At 32.7% G+C, this 19,649-nt stretch overlaps 1 protein-coding gene across 1 annotated transcript; it reads left to right on the top strand.

The window, feature by feature from the left end:
- Window positions 1-603: 603 nt before the first annotated feature.
- On the top strand, window positions 604-18,999 carry LOC132724517 (ubiquitin carboxyl-terminal hydrolase 47-like; the record flags this gene model as incomplete). Its single annotated transcript, XM_060709384.1, is given in 17 exon segments — window positions 604-670; window positions 1,718-1,857; window positions 2,570-2,659; window positions 4,119-4,214; window positions 5,787-5,884; window positions 6,416-6,540; window positions 7,024-7,139; window positions 9,219-9,298; window positions 9,783-9,834; window positions 10,621-10,697; window positions 10,952-11,007; window positions 11,517-11,629; window positions 12,257-12,361; window positions 14,824-15,006; window positions 15,008-15,032; window positions 16,055-16,293; window positions 18,876-18,999. Coding segments are annotated over 17 exon segments (1,786 nt in total), but the record flags the coding sequence as incomplete, so codon positions are not given.
- Between the last annotated feature and the right edge of the window lie 650 nt (window positions 19,000-19,649).

Raw genomic sequence — 19,649 nt, 5'->3', positions numbered from 1 at the left:
AAGTACCAATACTAATAAATACTGGCATGTTTTTTAAGCTAACTTGGTTTAAGCAGTCATTGTATTTAGCACTGGCCCGGTGGCCCATGGCCAGTGAAAATTAGTTAGGGGCCAGTAAATTCAAAATCTTAATTTCAATGACAGTTTAAGGCCAAAAAAACCCCATTACATTATGACTTAAAGTTGTCCTAAAAGACAATCATGTCATGACGTAAAAATCTCTATATAAGATACATTTAAAATTCATATTCACAAGATAAATACCTTACAGTGAATGTTTTTTGTTTTTGTTTTTTTTTTTAGGCCCCAACTGGGTAACCCCGTTTATTTACCCCGTAATAGGTATGAGAGGGTCGGGGTCATCCCTCTGATACCTTACATGATATCTACATAATACATACTACAGTAAATGTTACACTACGGAAAAAATGTGTTCTGTTATACACATTTAAAAGTTACTGATAATGATAATTATTGATTGATAAAACCAATTATCATGTCAGTTGCAATGAGTTCAATAACCAGTACATGTATAAGGTTGTTACCTGCATAGCATAAATCAGAACAAACTTTTGTTTCTATTATCACACATTTTTTTTTCAGACAAGTACAAAAAGGGCTGTAGAAACCACCGACCTAACTAAAAGTTTTGGCTGGGATAGTTCAGAAGGTGAGAAATTAGTGTTTAGTTTCTTACACAGTACATTTTGTATCTTTCTTTATGCACCACCATTTAACTTTAAAATAATGATTGTGAACATTGTATATATCCAACCATTGGGGTAAATTAATATTGCATCTGATTCCTATGATTCAGTTATGACCCTATTAGAAAAATGACATTTCACATACAGTTATTCCATTTTACAGTTCTCCTAGTCTGGTCGAAATCCCTATTGGGCCTTCATGGCCAAGTGGTTAGGGTCGCCAACTTCAAATAACTTGTTCATCACCAAGGCACTGTAGGTTTAAATCCCAGCAGGGGCCTTGAATTGGTTCTTGTGTGTTGGTGGTTCTATTCAGGTGCATGCTTATGCATGAAATAATACAGGTAAAGAAACCTGGTCTTCCCCCACCTGTAAAGCTGGAAAGTCACCATTAGACCTTTATATTGTTTGTGTGACTTGAAATCTAATGAAACAGTCAAGCAAACAGACCTGTTTTCTGGTCTGTTCGGCTCAAATATTATGAAAATCACACCTTTTTGGTGAAACAGATAAGAATTCTTACTGTCTAAAGTCTTAAAGATTTAAAGAAAATATCTTTTGAATGTTATTATAGAAATTTAATGAAACGAGTGGAACATGCAATAGTTAAATTAGCTTGAATAAAAGTGGTTGGTATTTAGTATCATATTCAAGTCTCAGAATAGAATGTCAGGAAAATTTTAAGCATCTCAAGTTAATCTTTGGGGGAAAAAAGTCTGATAAATGCACATTGACGCAGACAGTAATAGATGGCCTTTTGGCTTTTCCTGTAATTGTACATGTAATGTTTATTGAACCTGTGTTGATTGTGCTAACAAACATGATATATTTATAGAATGATACTTGTAAGTGATAATTTTAAATTATGTCTACAAATTCGTAAATACAACTGTACATGCTTTTTGACCTCAGTGGAGCTCCTATAAGGTAGATCATCCATTTGTATCATGTTATAGTTAAGCATCTTTTACTTCTTAAAAGAATAATTGTTATTAAACCATATGTTACAGTTTGGCAACAGCATGATGTACAGGAGTTATGTAGGGTTATGTTTGATGCCCTGGAAGTAACATGGCGTGGCACTGACCAGGAAAAACTTGTCAATCACCTGTACCAGGGCAAAATGAAAGATTATGTCAAATGTTTAGAGGTGAGAATCTGTGTGGCTTTAAAGTGTATCACAATAGATCATTGTTACTATGCACAGTTATCCTTACCAGGATCAGCAGAATTATCAATACCGCCTCCGTGGTTGCGAGGTTAGAGTCAATGACTTCTAATCCAGTTACCTCTCTGGCGTGGGTTCGATCCCCGGGAGATGCTTTGGTAGTTTAGCGCAAAGGAAGGTAGTCTAGTACTGGTGTAACTCTCCAGGAACGATGGTTAGGAAACTACCTGCCTATATGACTGAAATACTGTTGGGAAAAGGCGTAAAATGAAAACAAACAAAGCAGAATTATCAGAATCGACAGGGAATTACCGTAATCAGTCTGTAATTTTGTGATTTATGAACTTAAAGAATTTTCTTGCATTTTTATAAAATATAAACAATATCAATGATATTAAAAAGATTTTTTTTTTTTAAATAAAATCACTTTTGATTAATAAAACAAGAGATGTAAGATTTATGGATATTAAGGGAATGATACTGTCATTATATTTACACAGCCAGTAAAGTCGTCGGTTCTGTACGGACAAGTGATATTTTTCCAAGAATTAACTTTATAAATGTCAAAGAGGCAAGTAAAGAAAAGTTTCAGGTAAAATGTACAAGCATGTCTAAATCAGATTTTGTCGACCTTGCTGTAAGTGATTAATGAAACTTATACATGTAATATGAATTATTATACATTTCTTTACAGTGTGGAAATGAGAGTGCTAGGATAGACACATACCTTGATATACCTCTAGTCATACGACCTTTTGGATCTACAACTGCCTATAAAAGTGTTGTAAGTATTGGAAAAATGTGTCCTGTTAGTTTCAAATCTTTAATAATGGCCATGATAATTCTCCAGTATACGCAGTTCAACACTGTTATTAGTCTAATACCGGTTTACCGGAGGGGACTTTAGGTTTACCCTACGTCCGTCTGTCTGTCTGTCCGTCCGTCCACAAAACTGGATCCCGCGTTAACTTGAAAAGTACTGAAAATATTTTTATGAAACTTGATATATGGATAGATGGCAGTATGGAGATTATGCACGTCTTTTTCTTTTCTTCCTATGTTGAAAATTCTGGTTGCTATGGCAACAAATAGGCTGAAAATATGGCAAATTTTACACATAAACTGGATCCAGTGTTAACACAAAAAGTAATAGAAATATTTTTATGAAACTTGTAATATGGGTAGATGGCAGTCTGGAGATTATGCACGTCTTTTTCTTTTCTTCCTATGTTGAAAAAATTCTGGTTGCTATGGCAACACATAGACTGAAAATATGGCAAATTTTACACATTAAATGAATCCAGTGATAACTCAAAAAGTACTGGAAATATTTTTATGAAACTTGACATATGGGTAGATGGCAGTCCGGAGATTATGCATGTCTTATCTTTTCTTCCTATTTTGAAAAAAATATTGGTTGCTTTGGCAACAAATAGGCTTAAAACATGGCAAATATAACAATATTTGTGATTAGTCAAAAAGAGCTGAAAATTTTTATGAAATTGCATCTTTAATTCAAGAGTTATCTCCTCTTTATGAATTTTGCTTTTAAAAATGTAATATTTTGGTAATAGGGATGTTTCAAACATTAACTTTAGAGTGTCATTCAGTCCATCTGTCTGTCTGTTCATAAAAACTTTTTCCTGTGATCACTTTTAAAGAACATTTCCAACAAATTTACTTAAAATATAGAAAAATTGAAACATTAGTGAATGGCCAATGGCCCTTCATAATGTTGATGGGGTTCTAACCGGTAGGGGACTTATGGATTGCTTGCAATACTATGATAATTGCTTGTTTTTAATTAGTTATTTAGATAAAGGCTGTCTCACTCAAATTAATAATCACATGAAATTTTATCACTAAAGACTATATGCAATTTTATCAAGGTTTGAAATTATGTTAAAAATATAACAAAAAGAGTTTTAGGTTTATGACATTATGAACTGAATTGAAACTACAACTATGCAATGTAAAACAAACTTGTTTCGATGCAAAATTGTCAATGGTTTCTAGGATATTAAATTATAAGTAGCGTTTCTTTATAAACATTCAAATTTTTATACTTGCCATGTCGGACTAGCATTTGCAAAATTTAACTCACCAGATGACCAAATTTTGTACTTTTCAAACCCTGCTCATTAGATCAGTCAAATCAAGGTGGGAAATTTATTATAATGATAATCTTATACCAATGCTTGTCACATTGTAAAAAATTTGAAGTATAAATTGATATTTTACAGACAGAGGCTCTAGAAGCATTTGTTCAGCCAGAGATTCTAGAAGGTCGAGATCAGTATTTCTGTGAAAAATGTAATAAAAAATGTGATGCCCATAAGGTAAGGAAATCATATGGTGTATACAAAACAGTTTGATTTTATAGATATATGAAGGAACGATGATATTTATAGATTTTATTCCATAGTCTGTACATTCAAAATATGCTTAAATGATTCAGTTTTGAATATTTTATTCAGGTAAGCATATAAATTAATAGGTTTTTTTTAGGGCTGGATCAATATACCGGTAAATCGGTATTTATCGATTTTCCGTTTTTCAATACGGTACGGTTATCGGGTTTTAGCCATACCCATACAAAGGGAGACAACCAAATAACTTATAAACATGATGGCTTTACATTAAAACTATCGTCTTTAAAATGTCAGCACAAAAGTTAAAAGTGTGGAATTTTCTCAAAAGTAAATGTTAAGAAGGCCCTCAACAATATTTGAAAGGCTGCAGTGACTAGTTTAGATGGAACAACGAATATGTCAATACAAAAAATGACGGATAAATCTCGTGACATAATTGGTCCGGCAATTCAATCTCCTATTACTAAAACTGGAAAAAATACCTTCAGGTCGGCAGTAGTTTTTATTAGACCAAACAGTTACTTGTAGTTTAATCAAACACATATTGTGAACACATAAATCCTACAAATTTATTGATTTTCCAAGATGTAGTTTGCTAACTAAATAAATGTGACTGCGCGAAGACGTAGCTAAAATTAGTTTCCCGGTACGTTACGGATTACGACACCAAATGAAGTCCTCAACATCATTACATGATATTTCAATTTTAATGTAATTTTACCGTTTAAGATAGAAAAAAACATGATTTATTAGAAAAAATTCAATGTTCCATTACTATCTCAGCGTATATATTTCAAATTTTACAAAAATTCAGAACAGTTAACTTGTAGACAGTACTAGACTCCTGCCATAATAAATAGTGATGTTTTAATTATTTTCTGCTTTAACTTTTCCTAGTATTTACATTATCATATTTTTGCATTGAATTATTTTAACAAAGCTTTTTTATTTTTTTATTTTTTCAAAATAATTGTTTTATCTAAAAAAGGGGCCATTTTGTCATTTTCAAAATAGTATCTCAAAATTACTAATTAAGGTACCTATGCACCTGCTATATATTATATAACATCATAAACAAATTCAAAATCTAAAACAGATATAAGAAAGATTCAATAATATTTCACCAGGACAACTGTGAAATGTAAAAAGTACTTTTAATATATACATCCTAACAATGAAGTATCATTGTACTGTATCGTCAATACGTATTGTGTATCGCGGGTCTGTATCGCAATACGTATCGTATCGGAAATTTCTGATCAATACCCAGCCCTAGTTTTTTTGATGCATACCTAAACCCCCACACAAATGCTTGTTTATATACTCTTATTTACTTGTGGTGCCAATAATGATTTATTCAAACTTGCAACAACCTGTGAAAAAGAGTCCTTAAGACTACTTTCACAAGTAATGCTAGAATGTAGCTATATAGCTATACTGTTAATGGCTATGATGAATAAGATAGAAAAGGTCATCAGATGTTTTATGTCCATGTCAACATAAATTGTTTACAGAGTCAGTTATTTAAATTTATTTCAGGGCTTAAAGTTTTTAGAGTTTCCATACATGTTGACGTTACAAATGAAGAGGTTTGATTTTGACTATGCTACCATGCACAGGATCAAGCTTAATGATAAGTAAGTAAAAATTTTGTATGTAACTTGGGTGAAGTTAGAGATCTTATGTTCATATGTTTCATCATCCTGACCACAAAAAATCTTGATTCTTTGAATTCTGTTGATATTGGTGGGATACCAATATTAACAGAATGCCTGGCCATAAGTCCTTAGATGGGGTGGTCATGACGAGTAGACAGTCCCCTATTATACTTTACATCTTTGAAAATAACAGTTCAGAAGCCTATGACTAGTTGCCATTTTGAGAGGCAAACATGTTTTTTAGAAAAAAAAACATAGCTTGATTCTGCAAAGTTAAGGCAGTTTTGGGAAACTTAAGAAATGTTCAAGGTTAAGTTTTGATAGTTTTTTCAATGGCCTCTATTTCATGCAAAAAAAGGTCACAGTTTGGTAGAATTTGTTTTAAAATTGATAAATAAAATCCAGGCTTTATTGACCATTATGTTGACTTTGTCTTAAACACTGGTTGAACAGTATATAAGATAGTTATTTGTAATAAAACATGGCCAGCCTGCTCTATTTTTTATTCAGAATGACATTTCCTGAGGTGCTAAATCTGAACTATTTAATTGATGGTGTTTCTGAGGAAAGTACAGGGGAAGAGGAGGCCCCTTCTGTCACTGACAGTACGGGAAAAGACCAATGTAATGATGATGGTTTGTTATCAGTATTTCTTATTGTTTAATTCTTACTTATATTTTTGTCTGAAAATTTTTTCATAAGAAGAAGAAAAAAAAGATATAAAAAACAGTTAATAGAATTGGGAACTTTTTTGTAAGGACTAACTTGGTCACTTTATAAAGCAAGGTACTTTACAAAACAAGGTTTCCTTTTCCTTTTCAAGGTATTTGAACTTATTTAAAACATACCAAAATAAAGTACCCTACAATAGTTCAGTTACAAAGGTTTTCACAAGAAGACCTACTTAATATTTCATTTCCACAAATGCATGACATAACTACAGTTATATGTTTAAGACACTTTATATTTTCTTATTTCAACATTTATATGCCATACTGTCAATTTAGTATATGTTGTTCTAGTTCTTATTCAGGCAAAGTGCTATATATGTCTTAATGCCCCACTAACCACTGTTATTGAGTGTTCAAAGTGTGAGTAATGATGTTATATATTTGCAGCAATAGATGAAGGTATAGAGATGGAGGTGTCCAGCTCGGCTGGATCAATCAATGAAGAATCTAGTCCCTCTAATGACACTCTCAATGACAGAAATGCCCAGCATTCAAATGTCAAGGTAAGTCTTTAACCCTTGTCAAGGTCAGTCTTTAACCCATAACTTGCTCAAATTGTCTAATGGATTTGTCCAGCTTTGAATTTGGAACAGTCCATTTAAAGTTGAAGGGATCACAATAAAAGATGCAAAAAAATGAACTGGCAGCTGTATAGATACATGCTATAGGTTAAACTTAAATGGAAGACAAGAAAAAGAATCAAAGTGGAACAAACAACACAGGATAGGTTTTAAGGTTTATTTAATGATGATAACTGACGTTTCGACTCTCACGAGTCTTCATCAGGGTTATAAAATATCAGAATAATAGAAAAATCATTGTCTAACGTACAAAAATCGGGTATACTTTACGTCACGTGATTTGTTCTAAAAATAGTTTAAATTATGTCATTTTGGGTTTACCCCATAATCTATATTTAGCTGTATGCTTTTAAGAAAAAATACCGTAAATGGAATAAATGTTTATGTTAACGTCATTCAGTGTTTCTTTTTCATCCTGGCAATTGGTTGATGTGCTTGTGTGGCTGCTGCACGGCGACGGATTGTTACTTCTAAAGGGTGACAGTTGAAGTGGGGATAATTCCGGATCTATTATCATTTCTTTTAAAATTTCGTCCGTTGTTGATTTTGGTGTATTCTGTAGCCATGATTTAACGCCGGGTATTATACGGAATTTTGGTATGGTGGTTGCTTCAAAAGTTTTTTTCCAAGGTTTGATAGGTTTTATTTCAATGTTGTCGTGTTTTTTCTCTAATTTGGTGAGGTATCGTTTTTGTGGTTGTTTGTGTATCGTATTACTGTGTTTCTGGAGGTGTTCACGTCGGCTAAAAGAGTTGTTGCAGATGTAGCATATAAATCGTATTTTCGTGTCTTGGTGAATTTTAAAATGTCGGTTGAAGTTACTTTTTGATCCTTTCAGAAATTTGTTGCAGGTTTTACATTGTCGTAGTTTTTTTTGATATTTCAATGAAGTGTTCGTTGTTGGCTGTTAACTGTTGTTTCTGTAAATTACTTTGGATTTCCATTATTACTGTATTAAGTTGAGTCCGGATGGTGATCGTGTTTTAAATATTGATATAAGTGTTTCTTCAGTTCTGAGGCGGATGTTGACGTTCTTAGGTGTTGATAATAACATAGTTACGTCGACGTCATTAACGTTGTGTTCGTGTGTTGTGTAATGGCGGGAAACGGGTTTATAATTGTTGGCATTTTTTATGTCTGCGAAATGGCCATATAGACGTTCTCTTATAGTATTGCCGGTTTGTCCTACATATTGTATTCCACATTTGTTGCATGTTATTAAATAGATTAAACTGGATGAATTACAGTCATATGTGCCTTTGATATGAAAGTATTTTCCTGTTGAATGAATTTTAACATATGATTTACTGCTGATATGTTTGCATGCGATACAATTTCTTTTACATGGGTGTGATCCTTGTGGTTTCATCTGGGGATTGATGTCTGATTTTGTGAGTGTGTTTCTTAGGCATGCTGGTTTTCGAAATACTGTACATATTTTGTATTTATTAAACATTGTTAAAGTGGGGTCGTTTTCCAGGAGGTGGGTGTATTTAGAGATGATATTATTTGTTCTTAGAATAAGCGGGTTATGAGTAATTATAAGCGGTATAATTTCCTTTTGTGCTTTAGTATCGACATTGGTATCAAGATTGGTAATTTTGGCTTTTTTGATGGCTTCGTATATTAATTTTCTGGGATAACCGCGTGCAATAAGGTTTTCCGTAAGTTGTTTTGTGCATATTTAAATTGAAGACGTAAATACATAGGATTGTCCGGTAGGATGTTCGAGATTTTACTGTAATCTTTGATTGGATACCATGCCTCAATTTCTGTTCCTTATATGAACACTGTAAAAGTGCTTAATATGTAAAATGTTGATTATCCAAGTGTACCACATAGTGAAGTAGATTATTTTTTCACTTAATGGAACAACTGTATAATAATGTATCCAGTAAGCTTTCAAAGAGCCATTTATTCTTTGATTGTTGGGTGTTTAGACACAATTAAAGCTGTATGGCTATAATATAATATACTTATGAATTTATATTTATATTTCAGGGTCCATATGAATATGAGTTGTTTTCTATAATGATACACTCTGGTAGTGCAGCAGGTGGACATTACTATGCCTATATCAAGTAACATACCATATTTATTGTGTTTACTGATTTTAACATTACCTAAGAGCCACAATGTCTTCAGTATACTGACTTTAAACACTTGCCAATGATCACTATGTGTTCTCATTCTACTAGGGATGTTTATTTTGTTCATATGAGGAAACTATGTAGTTAGTATACAGTTTGTTTATTTTTCTACATAAACTATTGCCAATAATGTACAGAGTGGTATGAGGTCTTGCTTTACAAGTATATATTAAGATTTTGTCTGTGAAGCATACAATTCTTATCTGTTTAAACCAAGTAAGGTCTCCGTCGATCAGTAGAGTGAAAAGACAATAGTCACAATTGAATCATTAAATTGTCAATCTTACATAGTTTTCCAGTACATAGACAATACAATTATAATCTATGACAAATAAGTTAAAGCTAAACATCTACCCTAATAGAGTACATGTAATTTAAATGGTTTTACATTGTAATGTTTCTATCATATTTTCAGATGTTTGAGTGATGGTCAATGGTACAGCTTTAATGATCAACATGTCTCTAAAGTAAGTTTAACTCTCTGCACCCTGGACATTATAGTTATAGTGGTAACATGTAACCCAAAGGAAGCCTTATAATATTCACCATGAATAGTTAAATATTAACCATTAACCTGCTGAAATTGTGTATTGGAATTGTCCAGGTTTAAATTGAGCTTCCAAAGTACAGAACCTTGTCAGACTGCATAGTTTGGTCTGGCAAACTGGCACATTACTGGTGGTAAAGGCTAATCACTTCTGTTCTAAGTTCAGGTTAAGGGTTACAGATATTATTATGGCTTGAAAGAAAGAGATATTAAATTGAATGATAGTAAAAAAGTAAATTAGTGCTATTTAAATTAGAAAGTAACAAAAATTTGTATGTGTGCCTTGCAAAAAGATATGTTAATGGTTCTCTGTATATAAAAATTGCTGTTTGTAAATGTAATAAGAGGAAAATATGGGGGCTCTTTTGACTAGCAGTTCAGGTTTTCAACTGATTAACCTGTAGTTTCAAGTCCTGTCAAGAACTAATGTTTTCAAATGCTGAAGCTATCTGGCTATCTCAAGCAAGGTTGATGGTTATATTTATTCTTGCTTGAATAAAGCACTGAGGAGCAACTGGAGTTCTCCTCTACCAGTAAAGGTGAAATGTCACTATATGGTCTTCACAGTGTCATTGTGACTTAAAAACAATCCAATAAAAAAATGGAAGGGAAAATTTTATGTTCCTTCGTATTGAGAGCTTTTATTTGACTTAAGTGATTGCTTTGGTTTTATTTAATTGTTTAACACTGATACATATTTCAACAGATAACCTATGATGATATAAGAAAGACATATGGGGGAAGTTCTACAACCAGGGGATATTATTCTTCATCATATGCTAGGTAAGATATTGTTTACATTACATTTGTTTAAAACATGATGAAAATACTAATGTCTCCTTTCTTGTCTTTAGCAAACACTCCTTTGTTTCCTCCCTGAACTTAAATTATAGTTAGTGATGAATTGCAGATTTTGAAAAGTGCATGAATGGTATTTTCTTCTATAACTTTCACTGTATCTTATATACAAATTTACTTTCATTAATAATAGAAAGTCTATGCCTATTTTGATTGATTTGGTTTATGTTACGTTACAGCTCTGCCAATGCTTACATGTTAATGTACAGGAAAATTGATAAAGAAAAAAATATAGGTAAGTTATTGCTACTTTTTTCCTGTGATATACTTTTTGAATTTAACAAGATATTCAATGACTGATTTTAAACTGCTTACCTAATTTTGTACACATTTGATTATTAAAATCCTGCTTGTATTATAATTTTTCTAAATTAAACGACTTGGATACCATTTTACATTAGAAATATTTGAAATAAATGAAGATTCATAGGTTGTCTGTTAAAATCTGTGTACAGTGATTATAGACATAAAATTTGCTCTTTTTGCTTCATGATTTTGGCTTTGTTATGTCCGTGCAGAATTTCTGTAATGGACTTTTTGTTTTACATTTGAAATTGTTCCTTTTTAGTTTTAAGGAATTCAAATTTGCTATACTAAAATTTGGAAGCAGACAGTAAATGAGTTTGTTAAGTTTACAGGGATGCTCAGACTGTTGTAACTCTATTACTAGTGGTGTAGGAATGTCTATAATGCTCTGTAGGATGATAGTAGATATTATAAATACAGCCTGCTTTATATCGGCAGATTTCATGAGCGGGGAAGAATTTCCTGATCATGTGAAAGTTGAGCTTAGAAAACTTAATGATAAGGAAGAGGCAGACAGGAAACAAAAAGAAATGGACAAGTCAACTTGCAAGGTTTGTTATATATGTTTTCACATCTTTGTCTTAGAATTTTTCTATACATGTTATAAGGAAACTTTGAAAGAAAGATAAGAAATCGTTTGTTGACCATTCAGGATGCCAGTACTTAAACATTTTGGTTTTCAGTGATTTAACACATGTCATAGGTTTGCTAACATATGTTTGTTGTTTAACACTTAATGTAAGTTGTCATTTTAGCATTTACATTTTCAGTTACTTAACACTTATGTAAATAGTTGCTTAAAGCTTGGGCCATAAATCTATTAGATAGTAAAAGTATTAAACTTACAAATTATTTTGTGACATAATTTACTTTATGGCCTATTATTTTACATGGCCTGTCAATAGAAATAAATGTTCTTTCCACCTAAGATATGCAATATGATCAGTTGTTTGAAACTTTCCGTCTTTGTTGTAGAAAACTTCATATATTTAATCTGTAATTAATGAGCATCTGGTAAGCACTATACTTATAACTCAATGTATCTTTATTTTATGTAGCCTCAACTAAACCAGATAGGCTTTCTTGAAATCCTAAAAGCATACCCATAAGAACTGCATTTCTAAACTTTATGATTCCTTCTTCCATGTATATTTGAAATATATTTGTCATGGTTTTAGATAAAGATTTTCTGTGTACATCCTTCTCGGAAGAAGAAGCTGGACCATAAATTAGAGATTCATAAAGAAAAAACTCTGTCAGAGGCTACAGATCTAGCATACAAGGTAATATTATTGAACCAGAAATGGTTTCTACAAGTGTACAACAACATTTACAGTCTTAACAGGGACTGCGTTCAGGGCGAAGTCAGGCGAAAACTTCGCCGTAAATATTTTCACTTCGCCCTATATGATCTGAAAAGCGAAATTCTAGTCGCCCTAAAATCTCTATGAAATGTCTGACATGTATATTTCTCCACTCGATAATACTGCCTGGAGGCAGATTTAATTGTGTAATCTGACGTAATTAGCACACGCGCTGAAGCGTGGCCATAGCGACATTTGGAATTCACACTTGGAAATCCACATCGCTAAAAATAGCGCATTGATTATACGGTAAATTAAAGCTGTGAAAGACCCTGATATGAATGCAGCAGATGATAAAAACATGAAAAAGCAAGCTAATTGATAATTAAGTTACCTCAAACGTATATTTGTGTCTTATTTACAATATCCCCTGTACGTTTTGTTTGATTTACAGTATTCCCTAAACGTTTTGTTTGATTTACAATTTCCCCTATATGTCCTGTTTGATTTACTAGTTCCCCTATATGTCCTGTTTGATTTACTAGTTCCCCTATATGTCCTGTTTGATTTACAATATCCCATATACGTTTGTTATCACCATTACATTTATGATAGTAATATTCATCATTAAAACTGATGTAAATTGATAGAATTTGGATAATTATTATGAATTAAAGAACTTTTCTTCTTAATAAATTGCATTTAAAAGTTAGAGTCAGAAACTGTTGAACCTAAAAAAAAATTTAAAAATGTTGTGTTGATGTAAATCAAATGCTTAAATAAACTTTATTGAACAACTAATACTTCATTAAATATCATCATAGCGATTTCAAATACACATTTGTTTTTTATGCCCCCACAATGTGGGAGCATATAGCGTTGCACTTGTCCGTCCGTCAGTCTGTCAGTCCATCCGTCCGTACGTCCCGAAATCTTGTGAACGCAACTCCTCTTAAACGGGATGGCAGATTTTGCTTAAACTTACTGGGATGAACAACCTTAATGTGTAGATGGTAGTAAAAGAAGGAATTTTCGCTGCGACCAAATTTAACAGAATTATGGCCCTTTGTTGATTTTTTCACTAGATATATAGAAATTTTGTGAACGCAACTCCTCTTAAACCTGATGGCAGATTTTGCTTAAACTTACAGGGATGAACAACCTTAATGTGTAGATGTTAGTAAAGGAAGGAATTTTTGCTGCGACCAAATTTAACAGAATTATGGCCCTTTGTTGATTTTTTCACTATATACTATGTAGAAATTTTGTGAACGCAACTCCTCTTAAACCGGATGGCAGATTTTGCTTAAACTTACAGGATGAACAACCTTAAGGTGTAGATGGTAGTAAAGGAAGGAATTTTGCTGCGACCAAATTTTACAGAATTATGGCCCTTTGTTGATTTTTTCACTATATACTATGTAGAAATTTTGTGAATGCAACTCCTCTTAAACCGGATGGCAGATTTTGCTTAAACTTCCAGGGATGAACAACCTTAATGTGTAGATGGCAGTAAAGGAAGGAATTTTTGCTACAACCAAATTTAACAGAATTAAGGCCCTTTGTTGATTTTTTCATTATATACTATGTAGAAATTTTGTGAACGCAACTCCTCTTAAACCGGATGGCAGATTTTGCTTATACTTCCAGGGATTAACAACCTTAATGTGTAGATGGTAGTGAAGGAAGGAATTTTTGCTGCGACCAAATTTAACAGAATTATCGCCCTTTGTTGATTTTTAGTTTTCAACTTGTGGCACATGTAGTCCAAAAAATATTTGACCTAGAGTCATAAGATTGACAGAACAGTGGCGTGTGGGGGCATCCGTGTCCTATGGACACATTTCTAGTTTTCCATGCCATATACATGTATATTTTATATGCATGTACATATAAAGGTGTACATGTATATTTTGTGAAATAAAATTAGAAAAAAAATCCAATGATATAACTCGATTTGATGATCACTTCTCCCTCAATTTCAAAACTTCTCCCTATTTTTTCTGAAGGGAGAAGTCACTTCTCCCTAAATTTTCAGTCCAAGGTAGTCCCTGGTCTTAAACTTAAATCCATTCTAAGAACGTTAATAAAGCCCATTATGCCTCAGATATGCTATCATATTTTTTTTTTTTTTAACTTTTATTTTTGGTATCTTATAGTAGTTTCCAAAACATTAGTAATTTGCCATATAGATGAATTAACATTTGGTTCTGTTGCTATATTAGCGATTTGTATAATTATAATGAATTTTGTATGGAAGTCAAAATACTACTTAGTTCACATTTTGATACCTTTATGACACTTTACTGCACATTCAACACTACTTTCTTCATATTCTCTAAATCCATTATTAAAATTTTTTATATATATGTTTGACATTTTTAAAGAATTGAAAAAAAATATGGATAGGGTGTAACTAGATTTATCTATTAATTTTCTAGATATTTGAGTTGGAAGACTGTGTGACTAGAGACTGTTGTAGGATTGTCAAGTATGATGAATATCAAGATTCACTTGAGTGTTCTTTTGACAATTCTGATGATGTTCCCATGGAAACCTTACTGAATGGAGTAAAACAGAGCTACAGTTTTGATTTACTTCTAGAAACTAGAAGACCTGAGCAGAAAATTTCAGGAATATAAACCTGGAGGTAAGTAATCTTTTAGTGTATAGTTGATAAGTTTTTGTAGGGTTAGGTATTTATAGATAGGTGTCACAGTGGAAGTTTTATTGATTTGTAGGTGTTACAGTGAACATTCACTTTATTTAGGAAATAGATATCAATTTTGAGTGCATTGTTGTAAAATAATTCAGGGTTCGAGTTCAAATGCGTAGGAATATAATCACCAAGGCCGATAGCCCTGAGTGATTTATTTCAAAGCATTTGAATGATAAACCGTGCATTATTATACTGCAATGCAAGAAAAATTAATATCTATTTCCATTCTAATTTATATTCTAACACGACCCGCATTTTTCCCTATTGAACATAGAAGAACCGAAACTGTGTATTATTATGCAACAAAGTCACTGTTGACGTTCTATATTTAGACTTATGACGTAATCATTATATACATGTGACGTAACCACTAAAAATGCGACGCGCTGAAAATAAGTACGGAAACAAATCGGGTGCAATTTAGCTTATTATCAGGTACGGCAACATTTATTGTTTATGTCGTGTTAGAATCTAAATAATATATCCAAATCAGTGATTTTATCGCTTGATAACATCACTGTTTGTCGTTCGGATGCGCATCATTATATCACTCGGGCTACGCCCTCGTGATATACTTCCTCGCATCCGAACTCCAAACAGTGATGTTATTGAGCGATAAAATCACTGTTTGGGATATATTATTTCTTAAATAAAAAAGAGATTTGATTAAAATATGTTGATACACATTGAGCGTAGAAGTAAGTTATTTTCCTGACATCAATTGGTTTATTGACGACATATGTCATGTCATATGACCTATAAGCATTTATTTTTGATGTTGTGCATATATTGCATAAAATTGCACTTGATTGCCCTTTCTGTTTGATAGGGGAATAGTGTGAAGGGTGTTAGAATTGTATTTGTTACAGTGAAAGTTTAATTGATTATTAGGTATAACATTAAACATACAGTTGGTTTAATTTTGTTACAATGAAATTTTAATTTATTTGTAGGGGTAACAGTAAAGGTATATGTGGCAGATTTGGAAAAAGATATAATAATAGAGCCGCCAGCCACTGTGAGGGCATATCTGGTACAGACAGTGCAAGAGTTCAAAACCCTTGTTGCCCAGGTTCTGGCATTGAATGAAGAAGATATGAGGTGTGTTCTGGAGCGATTCCACAATGATCTAAAACTTCTTCATATGCCAAATAAAACTTTGAAAAGTGAAGGATTCTTTAAGACTAACAAGGTATGGCAAAACATTTAAATAATGCATAAATCAATTTTTTTGCCTTAAATAGATACTGTAATTAGGTATTTTCAAAACTTGGTTTAGAGTTTAAAGGTATGTAACTGAGCAAAATAAGGTATTTATAGGACAATTGCATGCATTCAAGTTCAAGCCTTGAATGTTGCTTGTGAGCTGTTATATGTCAATATGAACAGGAATTAAGACATAATTACACTCTTACTTATTTCAATAATATAACTCTATATTCTAATACATCTACAGCCTGTACGCTATTTCAATAAGTAGTGTTAAATCTACAGAATGCAGATTTTCATTATACCCCCAAAAACGAAGTTTGGGGGGGTATATAGGAGTCACCCGGTGGTCGGTCGGTTGGTCGGTCGGTCGGTCCAGACGTCCGTTGCATTTTCCTTGTCCGGAGCATAACTTGAAGACTAATAGTTTGAATTCAATATAACTACATACAATGGTCAAGCACATTGAGAGGAAGTGCAGTGCACAAGAACCATAACTCTATCTTGACTAATTACAGAGTTATTGCCCTGTGTTACTTTTCCTTGTCCGGGGCATAACTTGAAAACTACTGGTTGGAATTCAAAACAACTTCATACAATTGTCAAACACAATAAGGGAAAGTGCAGTGCATAAAAACCATAACTCTATCTAAAGTAATTACAGAGTTATTGCCCTTTGTTGCTTTTCCATTGCTTTTTTTTTGTCCGTTGCATTTTCCTTGTCCGGAGCATAACTTGAAGACTAATGGTTGGAATTCAATATAACTACATACAATGGTCAAGCACATGAGAGGAAGTGCAGTGCGTAAGAAACATAACTCTATCTTGACTAATTACAGAGTTATTGTCCTTTGTTACTTTTCCTTGTCCGTGGCATAACTTGAAAACTACTGGTTGGAATTCAAAACAACTTCATACAATTGTCAAACACATTAAGGGGAAGTGCAGTGCACAAGGACCATAACTCTATCTAAAGTAATTACAGAGTTATTGCCCTTTGTTGCTTTTCAATTGCCTTCTTTTTTTGTCCGAGAGCATAAACTTGAAGACTAATGGTTGGAATTCAATTTAACTACATACAATGTCAAGCACATTGAGAGGAAGTGCAGTGCATAAGAACATAACTCTATCTAAAGTAATTACAGAGTTATTGCCCTTTTATTACTTTTCCATTGCTTTCTTTTGTCTGGACCATAACTTGAAGACTAATTGTCGGAATTCATTATAACTTCATACAATGGTCCAGCACATTGAGAGGAAGTGCAGTGCACAAGAACCATAACTCCATTTTGACTTATTACAGAGTTACTGCCCTTTGATTCTTTTCCTTGTCCAGAGCATGACTTTAAAACTACTGGTTGGAATTCAAAACAACTTCATACAATGGTCAAGCACAATAAGGGGAAGTGCAGTGCACAAGAACCATAACTCCATCTTGACTAATTACAGAGTTATTGCCCTTTGTTACTTTTCCATTGCTTTCTTTTGTCCGGACCATAACTTGAAGACTTATTGTTGGAATTCAGTATAAACTTCATACAATGGTCAAGCACATTGAGAGGAAGTGCAGTGCATAAGAACCATAACTCCATCTTGACTAATTACAGAGTTACTGCCTTTGTTACCTTTCCTTGTCCAGAGCATAACTTGAAAACTACTGTTGGAATTCAGTACAACTTCATACAGTTGTCAAGGACATTCAAAGGAAGTGCAGTGCACAAGAGCCATAACTCCATTTTGACAAAATACAGAGTTACTGCCCTTTGATACTTTTCCTTGTCCAGAGCATAACTTAAAACGTACTGGTTGGAATTTAAAACAAGTTCATACAATGGTCAAGCACAATAAGAGGAAGTGCAATGCCCAAGAACTATAACTCTATCTTCAGTATTTATAGAGTTATTGCCCTTTGTTCTTTTTCTTTGTCTTTCTGGACTTATTACAGAGTATTTCAATTAAACTTCATCAATGGCCAACCACATTGAAAGGAAATTTATGCAACATACATGAACCACAATTATCTTTAATTGCCCACAACCATAACTCTATGTTTCAATTCTTTTACAAGGTATTCTGTTACTAGTAACATCCTCATTTCCGAAGCAGACTTGTGGGGGTATTAATCACATTTAGTGATAGTTCTAGTTTTCTTTTACTTGGCACAGCAAATTGTTTTCCATGATATTTGTTTGATGATGATACATCTATTGCCATTGTCCGTCACCAATGTGTTAATGGATTAAAGAAGTAAAGTTGACACTTGTATGGTAACTGCTTGTCTGCTTATGATTATGCTATCTAGCTTGTTAATAAAAGATCTAAGAAGATTAATGGTTCTACTTGTGTGCCCTGCTGCCCACTGGTGCCTGAAAAAAATGCATAGAGGGCCACCTGAGGTATTTCTACACCAGTAATAATGGAAAAGTTCTAATTTTCCTTTTACAGTGTCTTTGTGGATAAAATCAGTTCAAAAATGTTCATATGTAACTTTAGTACTGTTTAACTAACTAAACAAAAATGTAACACTGGTATTTATGTTAGTTAAAGTATTGAGTTATTTTTCAGGTTTATATAGAGTTAAATGCCAGTGAGGAAGATCGGAATACTCAGTTTGATAAAAGTCGTTTCTACAACTTGTTAGATAGATATCAAAACACAATCAATATTCAAGTCAGCTTGCCGTCACTGGGTAATCAATTTGCTCTTTTATTTTAATTGTGTTTGAGATGAGCAGTATATTATCCTCTGCCACAGACATAGGGATACATATAAAAATTTGGCACCATCTGTATCACTTTTCATTTTTGTATGTCCGTCTTTCTAACTTTGACATAAAACTAAAACAATTTTTTATGTTAACCATGTATGGTTATATCGCATTTTAGATAATTACCATATACTTCATATATGGTTGTATCGCTTTTGAGAGAATTGCAGTACTCAAGAACCATAACTTTTCCATAATTCTCTAATTTTTAGGTTATTAGCTTTGCATTTGGTCATGCTTTATTTTAGTGCGAAAATTAACTCAAACAGCATTTGAGGTATCAATTTGAGGATTCACAGATGAATAGATGTCATTGAGAAGAAGTACTTTTAGGAACCATAACTCCTTTGTATAATTTTGGAGTAATTGTCCTATCAACTTGAAACTTCACAAAAGGATATATCACATTTTTTAGAAATGCAATGAATTTTTTCGCAAGAACCATATCTCTTTTCTTTTTTTTTGTATTATTTTCCCTTTGCAATTTTTTGTTAAATATTCAAAGAAATGAAGAAAATATTATTTCCCCCCCCTGTGTCAGCAAAATTTAAATTTTTTTGTGCAAATTGGAT

This window comes from Ruditapes philippinarum, unplaced genomic scaffold, assembly GCF_026571515.1.
Source record: "Ruditapes philippinarum isolate M1 unplaced genomic scaffold, ASM2657151v2 ctg16829_1_1_1_1, whole genome shotgun sequence".
Classification (NCBI taxonomy): Eukaryota; Metazoa; Mollusca; class Bivalvia; order Venerida; family Veneridae; genus Ruditapes; species Ruditapes philippinarum.
The sequence above is the reverse complement of the archived record's forward strand: the minus strand, read 5'-3'. Positions and strand labels throughout refer to the sequence as shown.